The sequence below is a fragment of the Nannospalax galili genome, unplaced genomic scaffold (assembly GCF_000622305.1).
Source record: "Nannospalax galili isolate Female #2095 unplaced genomic scaffold, S.galili_v1.0 scaffold135, whole genome shotgun sequence".
Lineage (NCBI taxonomy): Eukaryota > Metazoa > Chordata > Mammalia > Rodentia > Spalacidae > Nannospalax > Nannospalax galili.
Window position 1 is genome coordinate 4,086,698 of NW_008338998.1, and position 21,051 is coordinate 4,107,748.

The 21,051-nt window shown below is 41.5% G+C and overlaps 1 protein-coding gene across 7 annotated transcripts in view; it reads right to left on the bottom strand.

Annotated features, from left to right (window-relative positions):
- Tubgcp5 (tubulin gamma complex associated protein 5) overlaps window positions 1-9,950 on the bottom strand; it is a 42,723-nt gene extending 32,773 nt beyond the window's left edge. For 5 of the 7 annotated variants that reach the window (XR_003849627.1, XR_003849628.1, XM_029563811.1 and 2 more), the window contains exons 1-3: window positions 9,732-9,895; window positions 7,493-7,546; window positions 7,289-7,397 (exon numbers count right to left, since the gene is read on the bottom strand). Coding sequence is in view for 5 of the 7 variants with exons in the window: in XM_029563811.1 (XP_029419671.1) it covers window positions 7,289-7,397; window positions 7,493-7,546; window positions 9,732-9,877 (309 nt within the window). In the remaining 2 variants the exon portion in view is untranslated. Of the gene's footprint in view, window positions 1-7,288; window positions 7,398-7,492; window positions 7,547-9,731 lie in introns of all 7 variants that reach the window. The other 2 variants (XM_008833652.3, XM_008833651.3) reach the window with 1 other exon arrangement.
- Window positions 9,951-21,051: the final 11,101 nt, after the last annotated feature.

Here is a 21,051-nt window from a genome sequence, read left to right on the forward strand (position 1 = left end):
ACAGCAAACAAAACCCAAACCCTGCAGACAAGAAGAAATAACAAAAATCAGGTCAGAAATCAATGATATTGAATCAAAGAAAACAATACAAAGAATCAATGAATCCAAGAGCTGGTTCTTTGAAAAGATAAACAAGATTGACAGACCACTTGCCCAGTTAAACAAAAGAAAGAATGAGCACTGCCAAATCAACAAAATCAGAGATGAAGGGGAAATATCACAACAGACACCAAAAAGATGCAGAACATTGTAAGGGAATACTTTAAAACCTATACATTACTAAATTTGAAAAGCTAAAAGAAATGGATGCATGGGAACCACCAAAACTAAACCAAGAAGAGAGTAACAGCCTAAACAGACCCATAACACATAAGGAAATTGAAACAGTAATACAAAGTCTCCCAACTGAAAAAAGCCCAGTGGGGCTGGAGAGATGGCTCAGCAGTTAAAAGCACTGACTGCTCTTGCAGAGGACCCAGGTTTGATTCCCAGGACCCAGGACCCACAGGGCAGCTATGAACCGTCCTTAACTCCAGTTCCAGGGGAATCTGAAGCCCTCTTCTGACCTCTGCAGCACTGCATGACACGGGTACACTTACGTACATGCAGGCAACACACTCATACACATAAAACAAAAAATAATAAATAAAATATTAAAAAATAAATAAATAAACTGGGGGATGGCTGGGGGCACCGACAACACAGTGGACAGTAACAGTTCAAAAAGATAGAAATGGTGGGAGAACTTCCAAATTCATTCTATGAAGCCAGCATCACTGTAATACCAAAGCCAGGTAAAGATATAACCAAAAAAGAAAACTATAGACCAATATCCTTAATGAACACAGACCCAAAAACTCTCAACAAAATACTTGCAAACCGCATACAGACACACATCAAAAAGATCATCCACCATGATCAAATCAGCTTTATTCCAGAGATGCATGGATAGTTCAATATACATAAGTCAATAAACGTCATACATCATCTAAATGGGCTCAAAGACAAGAACTACATGGTCATCTCAACAGATGCAGGAAAAGCCTTGGGCAAAATTCAACATGCACTTATGTTCAAAGTCCTAGAGGGAACTGGACTGGAGGGAACATACCTCAACATAAATAATTTAAGCTACATACAACAAACCCACAGCTCACCTCATTCTAAATGGAGAAAAACTGGAAGCATTCCCACTGAAATCAGGAACCAGACAAGGCTGTCCTCTATCTCCACTCCTCTTTAAAATAGTGCTTGAAACTCTTGCAAGAGCAAAAGGACAAGAGCAGGAAATTAAAGGAGTAATAATTAGAAAAGAAGAGTTAAATTATCCCTTTTTGTAGATGATATATTATATCTAAGAGACATCAAAAATTCCACCCGAAAACTCCTAGAAATTATTAACATATTTAGGAAACTGGTAGGTTACAAAATTAACCTATAAAAGTCTGTAGCCTTTCTATATACCAATAACAAGTAATCAGAGAAAGATTACACAGAAACACCCCCTTTCATAATAGCTGCCAAAAAAAAACAAAAACAAAAACAAAAAAACTCATCTCAGAATAAAAAGTACCTGACCAAAGACATTAAAGACCTCTGCAATGAAATTTTAAATCTTTGAAGAAAGAGACTGAGGACGACATCAGAAGATGGAAGGACCTCCGATACTTATGGATTGGAAGAATTAATATTGTGAAAATGACCATCCTACCAAAAGTCATTTATAGATTCAATGCAAGGCCAATCAAAATCCCCATCACATTTTTCACAGAGTTGGAAAAAAACCATCCTTAGATTCATAAGGAAGCACAAAAGTCCTTGGATAGCCAAAGCAACCCTGAGCACTAAGAGCAATGCTGGGGGATTACTATACCAGATTTAAAACTTTATTACAGAGCTATCAGCACAAAAACAACATGGTACTGGCACAAAAACAGACCCATACATCAATGGAACAAAATTGAAGACCCAAATATGAGTAAATGCAATTTCAGCCACCTGATATTTGACAAAGGGGCCAAGAACATTCACTGGAGGAAAGACAGCATGTTCAGCAAATGGTGTTGGCAAAACTGGATCTCCACCTGTAGAATGAAACTAAACCCCTATCTTTCACCTTACACAAAAGTCAACTCCAAATGGATCAAAGACCTCAATGTGAAGCCTGAAACCCTGAAACTGTTAGAAGAAAACATTGGCAATTACCTACAAGATATAGGTGTAGGAAAGGATAGTCTAAAATGGACATCAAATGCTCAGGAAACAAGGTCAAGAATCAACAAATGGGACCTCATTAAAATAAAAACCTTCTGTACATCAAAAGAAGCAACCAAGGAAGTGAAGAGAAAACTCACAAAATGGGAGAAAATCTTCACCAGCAACACATCTGATAGAAGTTTATCATCCAGAATATATAGCGAACTCAAAAAACAAAGACTCAAGAAAGGAAGTAACCCAATTAAAATATGGGCTAAGGAGCTGAACAGAGAATTCTCAAAAGAAGAAATAAGATGCTAAGAAGCATCTTAAACGGTGTTCAACATCACCAGTAATTAGGGAAATGCAAATTAAAACCACTTTAAGATTTCATCTTACCCCTGTCAGACTGGCATAATCAAGAGAACAAATGATACCAAATGTTGGAGAAGATGTGGGGAAAGGGGAACGCTTATCCACTGCTGGTGGGATTGCAAGCTTGTTCAACTCCTATGGAAAGCAGTGTGGAGAGCTCTTAAAAAAACTACAAATGAACCTACCATTTGACCCAGTTATACCACTCCTTGGCATATACCCAAAGAACTCATCCTATTGCAGAGACACTTGTACATCCATGTTTGTTGCTGCTCTTTTCACAATAGCTAAGATGGAGTTTTACTCAGCAGTAAAGAAAGATGAAATCATGAAATTTGCATGTAATGGATGGAACTAGAAACTGTTATACTAAGTGAAGTAACACAGACTCAGAAAAAAACAACAGCAGCAGCAACAACAAAAAAAACGATGGATGTTCTCCCTCATCTGTGGATCCTAGCACTAAATCCTGAGAAGTGAGTATGTATCCAGACATAACTACAGGAACCAGGATAATGGAAAGGAACCTGTGAGGTAAAGGAAAAGAATCTGAAAGAGAACAGTTGGAAATAGGCATTAATAAGGGAGTTATGGATAAAAATGGTGTTATTTTAAGGGGAAGGGGGAGGGAAGGTTATACAAGGAACCTAGGGGATAAAGGGGAAGAGAGAGCTCAAGAGAGGTGGGACCATAGGAGAAGGGTATTATTAAGGGAGAAATGGGAAAAATGGGGGTACTTTAAATGGGGAAACCATGTGGAACTGTTAGACAATGCAAAGGATAAATAATGCCTAGCTAGTTTTAAAAAAATTGGAGGGAACCATATTAATCAAACAATCTACTGACAAATTATACATACAACTAGCTCAAGGAATATGATATATATCTAGGCAAGGTTTATCTGAGAACGTTTGGTCTTTGCCCAAGCTTTACCTACAGGGGACAAGGTAATTAAAAGTACCAGATTGGTGGAACTAACTTTCTTGGATGTTTAATAGCCATACTTTGAGGCTTATACTAATTTGGTCAGAGGGACATAAAGGATAGTTTTTGGTCCTTGCCCTTCTAGGTTGACTAAGTTCCAGGGACTATGAGCACCTGTCAAAATGTCCTGTAACTGTGGTGAGTCACCTGTCCTCTTGATCAAGGAGGGCACCGAGACCCCATCAAATGGACCTGAACCAGTGTCCAGTCTACAAAGGGGAGGGTCAACACAGAGGAAACATTTCTTCCATGCTTCCAAACAAAGCCAGCCATGGTCGAGCAGGACCTTTGACTTATCTTCACAAAGATGGAACCGGTAAAAGAAAGGAGCCAAGGGTTCCTCCCAAGCCCATGTGACCCCTGAGAAACTGATCCTCAAATGACCTTAAGAGTAAAAATAAATCGGTTTATCTGGACCAACTGTATGATCTTAAACACCCAAAACGAAAGTATAACCAAAGATTAAAGGGGTCAATATAAGTCTTTAAGAGTCCATGTGTATAGCCAGGGTGGCCCAAGCAACTCCCAGACAGTAACCCAGCATAGATCTGGGACAACGAACAGCAGTCCCCAATCTTATCTAAAGGAATATTGGCAACTGACTGCTGCTAGATGAGGAAGAGCCAATCTTCCTAAAAGAAGGAACTCTAGATAGGCTGACTAGATTCAGCAGATTGAGGAAGAGCTAATCTTCCTAAAACAAGGAACTCTAGATAGGCTGACTAGATTCAGCGGATGGACAAGCACTGGGGAACAGCTGGGTGTGCCGACATCACAGTGGACAGTAACAGGGATGGCAGAATATATAGGCTCCAGTGAGGGGGGGGGAGGTCTATGGGAGGGTGCCTTTTGGGAAGTGGGTATATAGATAAATAAGATTGTTTGGGATGTTCATGTTTGGGGTGTTCTTTATGAAATACACACAAAAATCAACAAATAAAAAAAATAAATAGTAAACAAAGGTCCCAGGAGACCCTTCACCTCTTACCATGTAAAAACACAGTACGGAAGGTAGCTTCTAAAAAGCTAGCAGAAAGCATGCCACCAGATACCACAGATACCAAAGCTGCCAGCACCTTCACCCCGGAGTTCGTGCTTTTAAAACCATGAGAAGGGGCTGACAAATAACTATGAAGCATATGAAAAGAAGTTGAAGTTCAACATAACCAGGTGCCAGGGAAATGGAAAGCAAAACCACAAGGCTGTAGCACCACACACTCTCTAGGACATCTGCAATCACAATTAGGAACAATAACACACATCAGGAAGGATGACGAGACCAGAACCCTATATATTGCTAGTAGGAATCCAGAACCATAACTTCACTGGAAAACAATTCAACAGTTTCTTAAAAGGTTAAACCTGTTGGGACTGGAGAGATGGCTCAGCTGTTAAGAACACTTCTTGCAGAAGACCCAGGTTTGAATCCCAGCACCCACATGGCAGCTAACAACTGTCCGTAACTCCAGTTCCAGGGGATCTGACAGCCTCTTCTGTCCTCCGTGGGCACTGTACAATATGGGTGCACTTACCTACATGCAGGCAATACTTGCACACACATAAAAGTAATAAATAAAAATTTTAAAAATAATAAAAAAAAAAGTTAAACCTCTTTATCACATGAGCCAGCAATTCCACTCCTAGAAATTTTCTGAGGAATGAAAACATTTCATGCCCAAAGCTTGAAGTGAGAATGTTCACAGCAGCTCATTATTCATAACAGCTCAAAACTGGCAATAATCTAGATGTCACTCATGGGTAAGTGAACAAAGCACAGCCTGTGTATAAATGGGATCCTATTCAACAACAGAAAATGACATACAGACACAATTCAAAAATGTATCAACTACAGAAATAGGATGCAAAGTGAAAGAAGTAACACACAAATGACTGAAAACTGCAGGATCTCGGCGACATGAAGGGTTCAAAAAAGTAACTATAAATGCTTCAGGCAGATCAGCTGCTGTCTGGGTTTGGGATATGAGCAGGCAGTGACAGCAAATGGGCTCCAGGGAAACTTTCAGGTGATAGAAGTGTTCTAAAAATGGATTACGATGACAAAAATTGTACAGCTGTACAACTAACTATATATTTACTAAGAGTCAATGCTTTGCATACTAGATGAATTTTATGGTATTGAGACCAAGAGATAGGAAGGTTCTGACAACAGGAACACAGAAAGAGGCAGATATATACATACATACAGACATGAAGCTACTTGAGAATTAAAAAAAGCTAACTGAGGCACAGTGGCTCATGGGAGGGGGCTGGAGCGATTGCTCAGAAATTAAAAGAGCACTGGCTGCTCTTTCAGAGGATGCGGGTTTGGTTCTTAGCACCCACATGTTGGCAAACAGGTATCCGTAACTCCAGTTCCAGGGGATTTAATGCTCTCCTCTGGCTTCCATAAGCATTGCACATGTGGTGTAGTTATGTACATGAAGGCAAATCACCCATACACATAAAAATTAAAAACTTTTTTTTTTAAAAAGGGGATACTTTTGCCCAGCAGTATTGTTTTCTGTTTTAACTTAATTTTCCTTTATAAAATACACTATCATAATGACAATATTCACTATTGGAGTTTACTATGTTCTAGTAACATCTTATTCTAGGGCTCTGAGGAGATAGTACAAAATACACTGTTCATCCCATATGACAATATTCACTATGGAGTTCACTATGTTTTAGTAATATCTTATTCTAGGGCTCTGGGGAGATGGTAGAGACAGGAGGATCCCTGGGAATTGCTGGTCAGCCAATGTAGTATAATTGGTGTGCTCCAAGTTCAGTAAGAATCCTTGGCTCAAAAAATAAGGTGGAGAGCATGCATGACTTAATCTCAGTTTAATCTGCACTAACTAAAATAGTCATGTGTCACAGAACAAAAGGGATACATTCTGGTAAGTACACTGCTGGGTGGTCTTGTCCTTGAGGAAACATCACAGAGGACATGTACCAACCTAAGGGGTGTAGCCTACCATACATGCTGGTCTCTGCTCTCTGCATCTCCACCCTCTTTCCTGATTGTCATCCACATCCTTTCATGGCAATAACCATTAACAATGAGATAGCAGATTTCCAAGTTCTATGAATCCTTGTAATAAATCACTCTAGGGGGCTGGAGAGATGGTTCAGTGGTTAAGAGCACTGACTGCTCTTGCAGAGGACCCGGGTTCGATTTCCAGCGCCCACATGGCAGCTACAAACCATCCTTAACTCCAGTTCCAGGGGGAATCCGAAGCCCTCTTCTGACCTCCACGGCATTGCACAACATGGGTGCACTCACATACATGCAGGCAATACACTCATATACATAAAATAAAAATAATCAAATATTAAAAAAAAAAATCACTCTACCTACAGGTGGTCTTAGGGTTCCTGACAAAATATCAAAGTACATTTGACATCTAGAAAACAGTTGCCACCAAGTGCTAAGATGCCATCTGAACATTTTAAAACACCCAGACAGTGCTATTACTTATATGAACTGCTGATCTCTACAACCACAGCAGATGTGAGGTGAGAGGGATAAACTAGACCACGCTGCTTATTTCATAACAAACCTGAGGCACACTTAGTTTAAGGGCAACAGCTAAGCCAATTTCAAGGAAACTCTGCTCCAGCCAAGAGACAGCACTAAAACAGAATGTTTAAATGTGACGAATGAAATAACAACAAATACAGTGGAAAGAGTAAATACAGAATGGAGAGCTCACAACTGAAGGCTTACCTTTTTTCCCTCTGTGCTGGGAAGTGATGCATTTAGAAATTCCTGAGTTAATCTCTTCCAGCTAGCTGCTTTGCTGAGGTCAGAATGAATGGTGAATTTTTCATAAATTCTAAAACACAAAAACACCAACTGATGGCTGTAAAGCTTAACCAAAAGATCTTAAACATACATTAAAGAATATGTATAGATATATAAATGACATACCCATCTATTGTTTTTTCTATTTTGTGACTGTTGACATCCAAGAAACGATGAAATCTAATGAAGATAAAATGAAATTTTGATGTCAATTTTGCCATACAGCTAAGTTACCCGAGTCATAGCTCTCTGTATCTCTGCATATGACTGCTATTCCTCCCAACCTTGTCCTCTGGCATCTGTATCTTTCCATTCCCCTATGATGGCCTTCAACTCACAATGATCCTGCTTTCAAGTGCTGAAATGACAGGCATGCACCACCATGCATGGCTTATTTTTAATTTTTAAAAAAATGTATTTTTATTTTATGCATATAAGTGTATTGCATGCATGTTTGGAAGTGCACCTGTGTTGTGCAGTGCCCAAAGAGGACAGAAGAGGGCGTTAGATCCCCTGGAACTGGAATTATGGACAGTTGTTAGCAGCCATGTGGCTGCTGGGATTTGAACCTGGGGCTTCTGAAAGAGCAGTCAGTACTCTTAACTTCTGAGCCATCTCTCCAGTCCTTTCTTAGTCTTTTTACTATATGAGGGAAGCCCAGTGATGTCTAAGAACTCTGAATAATGTTGAATATGCCAAAGGAAATACAAAGAAAAAAAGTATATTCAAATTTAAATTGTCAAATATTTAAAAACCCTTCTGACCTCCACGGCATTGCACAACATGGGTGCATTCACATTCATGCAGGCAATACACTCATACACATTAAAAAAAAATACAGCAATACCATTTAATCTTCATTTTCCATTTAGTAGCAAAGCCAGCAATCTGTATTTAATAGTAAATTGCAGAAGGGCAGTGGGGGGAGGTGCAGATGGAGGAAAGGATCTAAATACCATCAAAGTATATTGTATGCAAACTGCAAAAATTTAATAGAAAGTAAATTACACTATTGAATAACACGTTTAATTCTATCCCAGCAAATGGCTGCATGTAACATAACTTTATCACAACCCCATTTTCAATTTGCCAAAGGAGAAAGCAATACCTCAGATCTCTCCAACTCTAAAATGGGGATCATCTGCCTACTCCTGCTTAGAGATATTCCTAGAAAAATTACTTGGGATACAATTACTTTTTGAGTTATACAACTTATCTTAATCATTGTGATTTTTATGAATTAAAATTACAAATTGCATTTATTATTTTGGACACTTGGTATGCTTTCAATGAACTTGAGAGTTCTGTATTCTCATAAACCAAGTAGGTACCTTATGTCTGTTTATTAAGGTAATCAAGATGACAGAGTTTGAGGAACTGTTCACTCTTCACTGAGAGCACTATGTGTAGCTCAGTAGTAGACCTGAGCTTAGCAAGCAAGGGGCAATGGATTTAATTTCCAGCATACACAAAAAAGATTTTTACTGAAATTAAACAGGTAGGCTATTAGTTCTAACATTCTTTTTTTTTGGGGGGGGGGTGTTCTTTTTGAAATAGGGTTTCTCTGGCCTGGAGCTCACTATGTAGACCAGGCTGGCCTTGAACTCACAGAAATCCACCTGCCTCTGCCTCCCAAGTGCTAGTTCTAACATACTTTTAAGTAGTAATTCCATCATGTGTAACGATTATAACAGTATTGTCTAATTTACATTTTCCATGAAGAAAATTAGATAGATTACATATATACCTAAACTACATATTATTCTTTTTAAAAAAATCTTTTATTATTATTATTTTTTTAAACTTTATGTGTATGCCCGTATTGCCTGCATGTAGGTAAGTGCACCCGTGCCGTGCAAAGCCTGCAGAGGACAGAAGAGACTGGAGTTACGGACAGTTGTTTGCTGCCATGTGGGTGCTGGGATTCGAACCTGGGTCTTCTGCAAGAACAGACAGTGAGTGGTCTTATCCGCTGAGCCATCTCTCCAGCCCCCCCTACATATTCATCTTTTAAAAACTGATTATAAAAGGACCTGCAATATAACGTATAGTAGAGGACTCGTCACAGTAACCCGTTGTAGGTTACTTACGTTCTGGCTAGAGGTGAAGGTGTTAGAGACAAACAGTAAACCACAGAAAACTGAGCATGATGTGATCATAATTCTGCTCTAAACATTCACTTTTCCAATCATTTAAAAATGGCTTTGATGTGCAATGGCCATACGAGGGAAAGCAGGGTCGACAACTGGCAGGGCAGCTTGCGAGTGGGCACCTGTGGCCACCCGGGCCCGCCGGTTCCTTCCCACCCTACCGCACGCCCGGGGCTCACGGCCGGACGTCTGGATCCGTGCGGCGCGCCCCACACCTGAAGTTGGACCAGGCGAAGTTCAAGGCCAGATGGAAGTTGGGGTCCGCCTGGTCCTGGAGGCCGGTCAGCCTCCGGACCAGCTCGCACACGTCGCGCTCCTGCTGTCTGTCCATCCTGCTGCCGGACCACCCCGGTCCCGCCATAGCTCCGCGCTCTCCCTCCTATCAGGAGGCGCCGCTAAGCGGCGACCTATCTCGCGAGAGTTCCGGCTTTCCCACGCTGAGTCTTGGAGACATGGAGACTGTTCTCGCGAGAGTTCAGGCTTCTGCTGTACTGTGCGTACATTCTTGCTTATCGCACTTTTGGAGTCCGTTCATGTCGGAGAGTTGGCCCTTTGTGGTGAGGGGATGTGAGCTTTGTACTTGCACGTTGGTAAATTTGAATGACCTTAGAAAGTTAGCCGCTATTTTTTATCAGTCATATTAAAAAGACACTCTGGCTAGCCTTGTTTGATGGTTTAAGATCTGATGATTTGGGAGAGCATCCGGTTTTCCAGTTCAGTGACTTATTTCTTCATCCTCTGAGATTCAGTTTCCTCTCCAGATGGTCTAAATTGGGCCCTCTGTTCATCTACCCACAAAGACCACACATCCTGGTTCATATTCAGGAGGTTGACTTTAGCAAAACAGCTGTTTTTGCTAAATCCTCTTGTAGTCTGCTCTCTGTAGCTCTGACTGGCTAGAGGCCAACTTCATAACTTACCTGGCCTAAGGTGGGCAATCGACTTTTAGCTAATAAAACTGTGCCTCTGAGCTATGTGTTAACTTGCTCACACTTAACTCCATTCTCTAACAGGATGGGATGGATCTGAGTCCCTCTGCACCCTCTGGAATGTCCCAGGAACAAATGAATTGAAATATCCGGGATCTTGTGACCCAGGGCTATGAAATGGACCAGGAACACAATTAAAAATCGAAATAGGGACAGTTTATTAAGAAACCACAAGATGGTTAAACTAGTAGGGGCCTGGCCACTTGGGTTCAGTTCTCTGGACCCACATGATGGAAGAAAACCAACTACCCCAAGTTGTCTTCTGATCACCACACATGGGCATCTCTCCTTACAAAATAAAAAATAAATAAGCACAAAAAAAAAAAAAAGAAAAAAAAGGAAGGGTAAGCATGCCTGAGAATGGGAGTTGGCCAGTGAGCTGACACCCCCCAAGCAACAGGCCTTGAGGCTTATGACCTTCACAAACATTTGCATTTATGCAGTACCCACCCATATTTGTACACAGCCAGCTTTTTTTGTTTATACTCTTATGCTGGATAGCTTTAGTATCAACTTGACACACCTGGGTTGAGGAAGCCTCAGTTGAGGAATTGCCTCTATTGGACTGGCCTGTGGCCATGTCTGAGGGGCATTTTCTTGATGAGTGATGTGGGAGGGCCCAGCCCACTGTGGGTGGTGCCACCCCTGGGCAGGTGGGTCTGTGTTACATAAGAAAGCAGGCTGAATGGGGGATGGGGAGCAAGCCAGTAAGCAGCATTTCTCCATGGCCTGTGTTCCAGCTCCTGCTTCCAGGTTCCTGCCCTGAGTTTCTACCTTGGGCTTCTGGATGAACTGTGACCTGGGAGATGTGAGATAAAATAAACCCTTTCCTCCTCAAGTTGGTAGTGGTCAGAGTGTTTTGTTGTAGCAATGAAGAAACAAACCAGAACAACTCTGTTCATTAGATGAAACCCAGGTAAGGAAGGACTTTCGGTTGAGATCAGGCTGTACCCTACTCCAAGCTACTCCATATTGTTTAGAACAGTGGCTTTTCAGGTTTTGCATGGTCCTATGAGACTCCATTTTACTATCAGCTTTTGACTTCATTTTCAGGGAGAAGGGTGACTGCAGTCCTAAGTGGACCCAGAAATCGCACCATCTGTCAGGCACCCCATCCAGCAAAGACTGATAAATTACTTATTCCTGGGCATAGAAAGGGAGCCAGCCTGTATACATTTATTAGGGAAAATTGAAAGCGTGGCTTCACCGGGGCATATTAAAATCATATCAGGGAAACCAGGTCCAAGAACTTATTGCATGCATCAGATGAAGTCCCTGGACTCCACAAAGTTCTGAACACTTAACACTGCCATGGCATGGCCCCATACCATCCTATCTTCTGATACCTGGGGTGTGCTTCAACGACCAAGGTCATGCAGACTTGGCTAGGTCCCTCACTATTGACACAGCATACTCCACTATCTGCTCCTGTACTTGTCCATCTGTCTGGACCTGACCCACCATTTCCTGCTACTGGCCTTGTTAGCTGGATTCTGCAGCTTCATTCTCAAACCTGACTCCAGTAGCTTCACCAGCAGTTTCCAGGAGCAGTTCCCTCCTCACACTGATCTGATTTGTTATCAATACAGACTCCTTCTCAATGTACTTTTGTGCCTTTTGAACTTGCTGCAGCCTCTTTAACTTGTATTCATTGTTTTTGTTAGTTTCTTTTGAGACAGTGTCTCCCAGTATTTATCTCTATATGTATATGTGGGATAAAGAATGAATACCAATTTGGATGTGGTAATACACACCTTTAATCCCAGTGCTTGGGAGGTAGAGACAAGCAGATCTCTGTGAGATCGATGCCACCCTAGTCTACATAGCAAGTTCCAGGTCAGCTGTGGCTGGAACAAAATATGCATACAAAAATGATTAACTTTTCTATATATCAACAATAAACTGAAAAAAGATATCAATGAAACAGTCTCTTTTACAGTGACCTGAAAAATGCCTTGGAACAAACCTAACAAAGGATGTAAAAAACCTTTATAATGAAAAGTTTAAAACACTAAAGAAAAAAATTGAGGAAAACGCTAGAAGGTGGGGAGACCTCCCATGCTCAGGGATGGAAGAAACAATTGTGAAAATGGCTATCTTACTGAAAGCAATCAATACCTTCAGTGCAATCCCAGTAGAAATTTCAGGGTCATTCTTCAGAAAATAAAAAAGTATTAAAATCCATGTGAAAGAGACCCTGGATAGCCAAAGCAATCCTGAGAAAAAGAATCCTGCTGGAGGGACCACCACTCCTGATTTCAAGTTATACTGCAGAGGCATAGTAATAAAAATGGCATGGTGTTGGCATAAAACAGATACATAGATGAATGGAATAGAATAAAGGACCCAGCTACAAGGCCACACACCTACAGCCACTTGATTTGCAACAAAAATACATGTTGGAGAAAAGACACCAAGCTCAACAAATGGTGCTGGGAAAACTGGATAGCTACATTGAGAAGAATGAAACTAAATCCTTATCTCTTAGCCTGCACAGAACTTAACTACAAATGGATCAAGGACCTCAACATAAAATCTGAAACTCTGAAACTGCTGGAGGAAAAAGTAGGAAGTACTTTTAAAAATATAGATAAGGACTTTCTGAATAGAATTCTGAGCACTCAGAAAATAAGGCCAACAATTAGTAAATGATACCCCATGATATTAAAAAGTGTCAGTTTTCCCTGGAACTAGGATTACAAATGGTTGGTTGCCACCATATGAGTGCTGAAAATCAAACCCAGGTCTTCTGCAAGAGCAGCCAGTGTTCTTAACCACTGAGCCATCTCTCCAGCCCCTAAATTTTTCATACTTATAAAATTTGTATCTTTTATCATATGTGACAATTTCAAACGACTAATGTTGCAGGCATATGAGCCAACTCTTACTACATGAAATCTCAAGTAGGGAACGTTTTGTTGCCCTTCTTAGGAGGGGACTACACCCCTTCTTATCATGGAAGAAGTTACAAAAAATCAATTGATCATCATCTATCTGCACCCCTAAAAGATTTCTGACCACAGGTGGGGCATGTGGCTGGATGCAAAGAACATCAGGTTTAAAAAGAAAGAAGCCAAGGGGCTGGAGAGATGACTCAGTGGTTAAGAGCATGGACTGATGTTGTAGAGGACCTGTGTTTGATTCCTAGCACCCACATGGTGGCTAACGAAGGACTGTAATTCCAGATCCAGGGACTCGAATGCCCTTTTCTGGGCTCAGCAGGCACTGCATACATAGGTGCGCTTACATACATGCAGGCAAAGCATAAGAGCAAGCAGGTGCAATAAAAGCTCACAAGACTTGTGACAACATTTTTGAGCCTATGCATTTTCCCAGCTCACTATCCCACTCTTGTTTTCTGGAATCTCTCTCTCTCTCTCTCTCTCTCTCTCTCTCTCTCTCTCTCTCCCCCTCTCTCCCTCCCTCCCCCTTCCTTTCTCCTTCATTCCCTATGTTCCTCCCTCCCTTCCTTGCTTGACAGGGTCTCCTTGTAGGTCCAACTGGCCTGAAACTTGCAGTGTAGACCAGGCTGGCCTCAATCTCACAGAGATCCACCTGCTTCTGCCTCTTGAGTGCTGGAATTAAAGACGTGGGCCTCTCTTTCTTTAAAAATCAAGCGGGCGGGAGAGATGACTCAGTGGTTAAGAGCACTGGCTGCTCTTGCAGAGGCCTCTACTTCTGTTCCCAGCACCCACATGTTACTAAACAACCATCAGTAAATCCAGTTCCAGGGGATCTGACACCCTCTTATGACCTCCGCGGGCATTGCACGACACGGGTGCACTTACACTTACACACATGCAGGCAATACACTCATACACATAAAATAAAAATAATAAAATACTTAAAGAGAAACAAAATTCCCACAAAACCCTGTTATCTCTACTTCTATTACCTTATCGTGTGATCTGGCACAATTCTTGTCATGGGACACTGGAACCTGGAAACTCAGATCCAGAGTGTAACACAAGGTTGTATCCTTAGAGATAAAAGTCTTACACCCAGGATGCGTATTCAAAAATCAGCTGCAAGGGGATCAGGAAGCTGTAGTTCCACATATTGGCCGCTAGATAGCGCCATGGGACCGCATGGATTGCTCATAAATTGAATTGCTCCTGTTGTGGTTGCCCTAGCTAAACTCTGCATTAAAAGAAATAAGGTTACTGCTTGTTTCCGTTCTTTCTTCTTGCTCCCGCTTCCTTTTAACTGGAGAACAAATTTTAGCTTGGGAAAAAATAAGGACAGATTTTGAAGGTTCTGAATTCGCTCAGAGAACACTGCTCCTGCATAGGCTGAGCTGCTGGAGGGCAGAGAAGACTTGCAAAGGCAGTGCATGGAACCACTGGTGCAGGAAAAGCTCATGGGGGCGAGGTCTGTGTGTGACAGTTACATCCTGGGGATAGTTAGGTGCTTCTACTTTCCATCAGCTTTTCCTGTGAGAACCAGAGGTTGCACAGATTACAAGTATGCTAGGTGCATCATTACGGACACAGAAAAGTGGGGCCTCTCAGAGAAAGTTTGGGACCAATTGCTTACTTACTGGTAGGGGCTGGAGAGTTGGCTCAGTGATTAAGAGTAATGCTTTTTTCAGAGGACAGGAGTTCATTCCTAGCACGCACAATTAGGTGGCTCACAACCACCTGTAGCTCCAGCTCAAGGGGGATTGGATACTGTCTTCTGGCCTCTCTGGGCACGTGCACACATATGGCATGTACCCAGACAGACACATACACAAAAATAAATATAAAGAAAAATACTTTAAAAATTAAAAATACTACTACTACTACTACTACTACTACTACTACTACTACTACTAAAGGTTTAATACTGTGACATCAGAAACTTGGACACTGTTGGTTGCCTAAGGCCAAGCCCCTGAGCGATATGGCCACACAAATCCTGAAAACCCTTTGGGACAGCTCCCTTTTAACTATATTAAACGGGATAGTTTTGTTTCTATTCTACTTTATTAACCCCAACGCTAAAACTGAATGCTGAAACCAAAGAAAGCAGAGTTCCCTGCCATGATTATGTGGGCCGTTTCTTTCTTAGGTCCTAGTGTGCTCAGAGGCCCCACTGGCTCAGCAGCTTTTCAGCTGAATGATGTCAAAAAACAAGGCTCTGCCCAGTGGGAACTACTGATCATGCACAACCTCACAATCCTTCCCCGAGTCTTCAGAGTCTTCATAGTCCAACTTACAGAGAAACTAACTTTAAACTTCTAACAGAAGCATGGCTGTGGTTTAAAAAAAGTTCTGTTCAATGGAGAGATATCATGTAAACTGACAGAATTTGTTCGGTAACTTTATCATGTTCCTGAGACATGACTTTCACATCCAACCACTGTTTTCCTGGAACCTTAGCTGGACTCTCAATTCGTGGCACTGGATTTGTGCTCTACTAAAGTCAAGTTTACTCCAGCTTCCATCTGTCCGCCCTTCCATCTGTCTGTCTGTCCTTTCTCTCTCTCTCTCTCTCTCTCTCTCTCTCTCTCTCTCTCTCTCTCTCTTTCATGTGTGGGTACTCAGGGAATGGAACTCATAGGAAAGGCAAACATTCTTTACCACTGAGATATGCTGTGCTGTCCAGGTGGGCCTGGAATTCCTGGGCTCAGATGATGTTCCTGCCACAGCTCCTGGAGTAGCTGAATTACCAGGGCTGTACCACCATATCCTGACTCCCTCTTTTTAATATGAGCTCCTCACTGTCAGAAGTGGATTTCTGTTGTCTGAAGTACAGACATTGATCAAATTCTATTTTTGCATGCATTTTTCTGGGGAGGCATGAACAAATGTATATTCACTCCAGAGACCAAGCCTAGTATTTAATAAGTCAGTGAGTTTTCTGGGTTGCTTATTAGCACATGGATGAGGGGCTACATATGTATGTATAGAAGCCCAATGACTCAAAGGCAGCCATATCCCTGGCACTTCCTGCATGATTTGCAGGCAGCTCACTAATTGGAAAGTTGTCTTTTTCTAGCTATTGTTACTGGTTATATGACCTCCCCGAAGGACCTTGTGAATTTTGTGACTTTCAGGAGCTTCTCAAACCTAAGTTTTGTTTACTTCATTTTGTAAGTGTAGTAAACATCTTGAGTCTTATGAGCTTCTCTCCTCCTTCCATGAGAGGATATTTCAATTCAGAGGAAATAGTTATGCAACACATACCTATCCATTTATGCTAATTTCCCCCATCTCTGCACAGTTCCTAAGTAAGAGAAGTTAGTTTGCAATTTACCTAAGTTTTATAAAAATAGAGGCATTGGAATATGCAAAAAATAAGCTACAATAGTTCCAAAATCTACCACAACTATTATCATTGTAATATTTCTTTTCTCCATTTTATATAAATATTTTAATACAGATATATGTGTATAAATCATCCTGCATTTTGTTTTATTATTTTTACATTATTATACATTATGTAATGTGTTATATATCATTTTATTATATTCATAGCTTTATTTTTTAATGTTGCCAACTATTTATTACCTTGAAAAATTATAAATAACATATTCAGAGAATATGCTATTACCATGAAAAGCTTAATAACAAGGGCTCTGGACTAAAGTGCATCTAATTTATGTTCTTGAGTTTTCCATGATTTGAGCGTCTCTCTCACCAACAATACAAACAACACAGAAGAAGAGAATTTTTGCACCTGAAAGGTTTCCGACTGTGTTGCTGAGGCAGGAAGTAGCTCTCCATAGGCAGTAATAGAAAGGCACATGGTAAAAGCTACAAGTTGGACACATTTGTGAGAACAAAGAAAGCATAATTTGATTAACAGCCAGCAAGACACCAGCCAAGGTCAGAGACCAGAAACGCTGCAAGATCAGCGAGTTGCAACTGTGGCTGGGGCTAATGGACAGCAGGCAGCCAAAGTGAGCAGCTACCAAAGCAGAAGTCAAACATGGAAAAGGGGAGCTTTAAGCATCCTCCTAATTGGATGTGCAGCACCTGAGCCATGTGTAATGACCTCCCCAGTTGGGCCAGGGGAACGTGCACAGAGGATGCGCCCTGGATTGGCTGGGCCCATGACGTGCTTAGAAAGTTAACCAAATTAATAGAAATTGCCTCAGGCTTTGCCCAGTTGAAACCATAACCACACACACACACACACACACACACACCCTGTAACTCCAGGCTGGCCTTGATCTCACAGAGATCCCCTGCTTCTGCTTCCCAAGTGCTGGGATTAAGGGCGTGGACCACCACACCTGGCCACTAGTTCTCTTTAGAGATCCCCCCCCCCTCCTATGGGATCTCTACTAGCTTTCTTTCTGTAATAAATCTTTAAACCTTGGGCTTTCCTCTTCTTTTCCTTAATTACTCACTTTTCCTAAATTTTCCTTGATAAAATCTGCCTTCAGGTCAGTTGCTCTTGTGTCTCCATGTCTTGTCATTAACCGTTTCATGTTGACTTTGGTGACTGTTGATTGCTGGGCACCTGAGTCCTTGAGTCATGCTCTGGGAAAGGCTCATCATACTCAAAGATATGCATTGCCACCCTGTAGTGAATATTCTCAGAGCCTACCTTCAGCTTTGGCCCTCATTGTCTCAGTGAGTCATCCAAGAACCCAAGTCTAGAATTCAGGCTGTCTCCAGTGTTTGGGCTGTTCTCCTGGTAAGATGTGCCTTGATGAAACACACCAGGAGAGTGTGTATCTGCCATCAGTAACATTCCATGATGAATTTGCTTTCTATTATTCAGTCTTATGTGCACCATATTAAAGGTATTAGGGTTACTTTGGGCAGCTGGACACATCTTCCCACAAGACTTCTTGAATATATTAAAGATGCTAGACCATATTAGTAGGATGGACTGGGATGCCTGGTTAGGAGTAGAAATTCCAGGAGTTTTCCAATTAATTGGGATCCATATTATCATTTAGCTATGGGGTGCTTGGACTTAGGATTTCTCAAGTATGGGGATGAACTACAGTCAATTCCTATAATTTTCTGAAAAGGCAGGAAAAATCTCACACCAACAGAGAAATATGATCAGGGTTGCTGAGGAATAGTAAACATGGCGTACTTCTGTTTTCTTCTTGGTCTCTGTCAGGAAGGCCTTATTTTTAACTCCAACAGGGCCCCTTCAACTAACCTGCTTAGAGCCATGGAGCCCTGGATATCTTAGCTTGGAAATGTGACCTATCAATCTTTTGTTTCCTTTTAAGTTGACCAATTCAAAATTTAGAGGGGGGGACCACTAAAATCCTTAAAACATAGATTCTTTCTGGGAGACATTGGATTTCAGCTTTGGAGTCCCCTCTCCACTTGTAGAAAGCTTCATCTTTCTGTATGAGTGCATGTATGTATGTGTGATTCTTTATATGTATGAATGTGACTATCTTTTAATAAAACTGCTTGGTTGCCACTCTCTGCTGGTCTGCGATTTTTCCTGTCTTTTCATTTTTTAATTGGCTGAGAAAAATAACCCAACAATGCCCCTAGACAGAAAACGATGCCAACTGCAGCAAGAATAAACTACACAGTGCTTGGCAGAGAAGCACAGGAGCATCTGCCAGTATGAACCCCTCTCCTGTATGAGGGGCACCTGGTCACAGACAGGACACTAAGGCATTGGTCCATCCACAAGGATAAAGAGCAGCTCATGAAGGTGCATTGCAAATGCCCGTGACCAGGTTCCTGGAGCCCCATGAGTGCAAGGCTAGAGTTTATAACTGCTCTTTGGAGACACAGGAGCAAATTAGAAAAAAATACAGCACACACCCTCTGGTTCTCCACTTTCAGAGAAGCTGCTGTCTGCCATTTGCCCCTGGTCTGCGCTCTGATGCTTCCCATCTCGTCCACAGTCCTGGCTCACCTCTGCTTGGAAGGGTGGAAGGAGGCACTGGATGGATGATTAGGACTGATTGTTACTCAGGGAGCCTCATAATTTCAAATTTTTCACTTAAAATTTGTGGAAAATTTGATTGTTGCATTTCAGTCACATTAGAATTCTTTTTATTTTAATCACAATTATTTGTGTGTGTGTGTGTGTGTGTGTGTGTGTGTGTATGTTGTATGTGTGTGAGTGCAAGTGCCTGTGTGCCATGGCATGTGTGTGATGATTAGAGGACAACATTCAGGAGTGGGCTCTATCCCTATGGGTTCCAGGGGTCAAACTCGGGTCATGGGACTTTGCAAGCGTTTATACTCACTGAACCATCTTGCCAGTTCTAGAGACTTTTAAGATTTACTCACATGCTGTTATGGGTTTGTCAGGCCAACACTAATGTATGTTATAAAAACATGCCTATGGGTATTTAATGCCAGAGGTAACTAGTTTATTTTAACTTCTGTCCATAGCATGGGTACATGTACAAAAATTATTGTGTTCAGTATGGCCCAAAGAATTATTGGTCTTTCTTCTCCCTCTTGGAGATTATTACACTTCATCCTCTGTCCAGAGCTCCATAATTACTCTGGGGAAGAAAAAAGCTTATGGGTGGTTAACCTTGTCAAATGCAAATTTTTTTTCAAAACTTTGCAGCTAAAGTTTTTTCAAAAACATTTTTCATTGTGGTTCATGTTACTGCTTTAATTAGAGCATAACTAAAGATTTACTATCTCAATATTAATTAATATTATTCCCCCCAAATCTTTCTCTCCATAGTTAATGTTTGTGACCCTCACATTATAACTTAGTTTTACTACCTGCCATATAAAATCATATTTACTGTGAATCTCTCTTTCTCTACTCCATCATCAGATCGGAAATGTACTTGCTCTTATGTGATGAACATTGAGATGCAGAACAGGTGTCCTTCTCCCTGTCACCATCACCAAACACGAGTTCAATGAGTCCTCAGTGCCAAGCACTGAACTGATGCTTCATATTCACCTTTTTATTGGTTGCTCATAAAGCACCTTGAGCTAGGCATCGTAACTGGCTGCTCACTTTGCTAGTGGGACAGCAAACCAGTTAGAATCCAATCTTATCTGACATCATTGGTTCTGTCTGTGTGCTTCCATGTGGGGACTAGTCCTTTATCTTTAGTATTTTGCTTTTCACACTTTTCTTTGAGTCAGGGTCACCTTCTGCAGCCCAAACTGGTCTGGAATTTGCTAGGTAGCCCAGGCTGCCTGGAAACTCAAGGCAATTCCCAAGTTCTGGCATTTTAAGTGTGAGACAGCATGTCCAGCTGTAACTCACTTGTTATTGATGAATGCATATGCTCACTTCTCCACACCAGCCCAGGCACAACTAGAGAACTTTGATTGTAAAGAATCAAATGAGGGGATTGGAGAAATGGCTCAATGGTCAAGAACTCTGGCTGCTCTTGCAAGGATCTGGATTTGATTCCCAGCTCCCAATGGTTTGGTTCCCATCCATGGTGGCTAACAACTGTTAGTAACTAGTTCCAGGGTATCCAATGCCCACTTCTGACCCCCACAGGTATTGCATTATATGATGCATACATGCAGGCAATACACTCATACACATAAAATAAAAATATTAAATAAAATTGTTTAAAAAGTGACTTCAGCTACTAGGTCATTGGTGGCCAGATTTGCTGCAACTTTTCTCCCCCCGC